Source organism: Etheostoma cragini, chromosome 11 (genome assembly GCF_013103735.1).
Source record: "Etheostoma cragini isolate CJK2018 chromosome 11, CSU_Ecrag_1.0, whole genome shotgun sequence".
NCBI classification, from domain to species: Eukaryota; Metazoa; Chordata; class Actinopteri; order Perciformes; family Percidae; genus Etheostoma; species Etheostoma cragini.
Genome location: NC_048417.1, coordinates 25,039,056 through 25,041,224, shown reverse-complemented (window position 1 = coordinate 25,041,224; position 2,169 = coordinate 25,039,056). Strand labels below are relative to the sequence as shown.

General features: G+C 38.6%; 1 protein-coding gene across 1 annotated transcript in view; it reads right to left on the bottom strand.

Annotated features, from left to right (window-relative positions):
- LOC117953260 (serine/threonine-protein kinase Nek5) overlaps positions 1-2,169 on the bottom strand; it is a 38,257-nt gene that overhangs the window by 17,947 nt on the left and 18,141 nt on the right. The window contains exon 11 of the mRNA XM_034886098.1: positions 2,162-2,169. This exon is cut by the window's right edge and continues 86 nt beyond it. Within this exon, the coding sequence (XP_034741989.1) occupies positions 2,162-2,169 (8 nt within the window). The remainder of the gene's footprint in view (positions 1-2,161) is intronic.

Sequence of the window (2,169 nt, the reverse complement as noted above, 5' to 3'; positions counted from 1 at the left end):
AGTCTTTTCCTGATGGTGGAGGCATGAACGCTGACCTTAACTGAGGCAAGTGAGGCCTGCAGTTCTTTGGACGTTGTTCCACACTGTTCCATGTCTTCGCCATTTGTGGATAATGGCTCTCACTGTGGTTCGCTGGATTCCCAAAGCTTTGGAAATCGCTTTCCAGACTGATAGATCTCAATTACTTTCTTTCTCAATTGTTCCTGAATTTCTTTGGGTCTCAGCATGATGTGTAGCTTTTAAGGATCTTCTGGTGGACCTTACTGTGTCAAGCAGCTCCTATTTAAGTGATGCCTTGATTGTGAACAGGTGTGGCAATAATCAGGCCTGGGTGTGGCTGGAGAAATTGAACTCAGGTGTGGACAACCACAGTTATAGTATGTTTTAACAAGGGGGGCAATCACTTTTTCACACAGGACCATGATGGTTAGGATTTTTTTTCACCTTTAATAATAAACACCTTCATTTACAAATTGCATTTTGTGTTTACTTGTGTTGTCCTTGACTATTGTTTAAATTGGTTTGATGTTCCGAAACATTTAAGTGTGACAAACATGCAAAGGAACATGAAATGAGGAAGGGGTGTCATGGGGCTAGCCCATGCCTTCATGTAAAGCTGGGGTAGCATGTGGTGTCATGCTAAGCTAACCTTTCTATGTCCAGTAAATGGGAATGGTTATTGTGAGCAGTAGCAATGGGTTTGTCATTTTATTTCAGTACTTGTCAAACGACTAAGAATTATGTTTGGATAAAAGCAACACATACATAATTCAGTTCAAGTTATTTATTTTTAGTTTCATTCACCTGTCTCATTGCAAGCAGGGGTTGGATTGGCAAACAGGAAGTGATAGATTCTGGAGTAATTTATAGAGGGGAAGATCTGGAATGGCCCAAGTGTCAGCCAGTCCAGAGGGGTGTACAGAATGTCTAGAGTTTTGTTGGGAGAACTTGTTCAGCATGTAACATTTCATTTTGGATGTTATTGTTGATATAGCGTGTATTCATGTCGCCATAAAGGTTTGGGAATGCTGAATTAATACAATAGGGTTTGATTGATTTCCAATTAACTTTGGTTTGTCTTGTAGGAGGGGCTTCTGCTATAAAGGAGAGAGGCTGACGCTCATCTAGGGATGAACGACTTGGGCCAGGAAGAATGCAGTTGCTAGGGCCCAAACAGTCCGGGCCTGATTTAGTTTTTTTTATTATTTTGTTTGATATTAGTTGGTGATAGTAATTTCAATAGTTAGTATTTAGTTTTCATGTTTTGTTTATTTTTTATTTTTTTTTTCAATAAGTCATTCTGGCAATGCTGCATTCCCTTGCGACTACTGAAGAAATAAATTAAGTCACCAGGTGGAAAACTCCAGAGTCCATTCCTCTTTCTTCCACTATGGGGCTAAACTTTACAAGGGGGCAAACACTTTTCACACCACTGTATAGGAAATTATACCAAATGTTTGAGTCATAAAAGCAGAAATTAAGAATTATTTAGACTAAAATCATAGCAATGTATGGTGATGGATAATCACAGACTGGAATATGTCAACTTTTCCTCAATACTATTTCAAAAACCACATTTTTTTTAACACCCCAAAATGAATGTAAGTAGAGATTTGTACTTGCCAAAGAGTGTTGTGTAATCAATTATGTTATTTTGTGTACATTTCAGAGAGAAATATTCAACTTTTTACTCGACTACATTCATCTGACAGCTTTAGTTACCAGTTACTTTAGTTACTAGTTACTTTAGTTACTCCGCTACATTCATCTGACAGATTTAATCACTAGTTACTTTAGTTACTAGTTACTTTAGTTACTAGGATCCTTTACTCTTTCTACAATGGGAGAAGAGTTTTTTTAACTTTAATACTTAACTACATTTTCCTGATGATGCACACTTTTACTGAAGTTACATCTTCAATGCAGGACTTTTACTGTAACAGAGTGTGGTATTAGTACTTTTTCTAAAGTAACAGATCTGAATACTTCTTCCAGCACTGACGTGTTAACGGCCAGCAGCTGGAGCCAATCAAGCAGCAGTGAGCAACCACTGGGTTGCGCCAGAACCCGCCACAACCAACTTATCTGATGAGCCCACTGCTGCTACTGTTGTTGTTGTCGTCTGGTCTGTGGTACGTGCATTGTGTTATATGTGAGTTACCTGCTGCT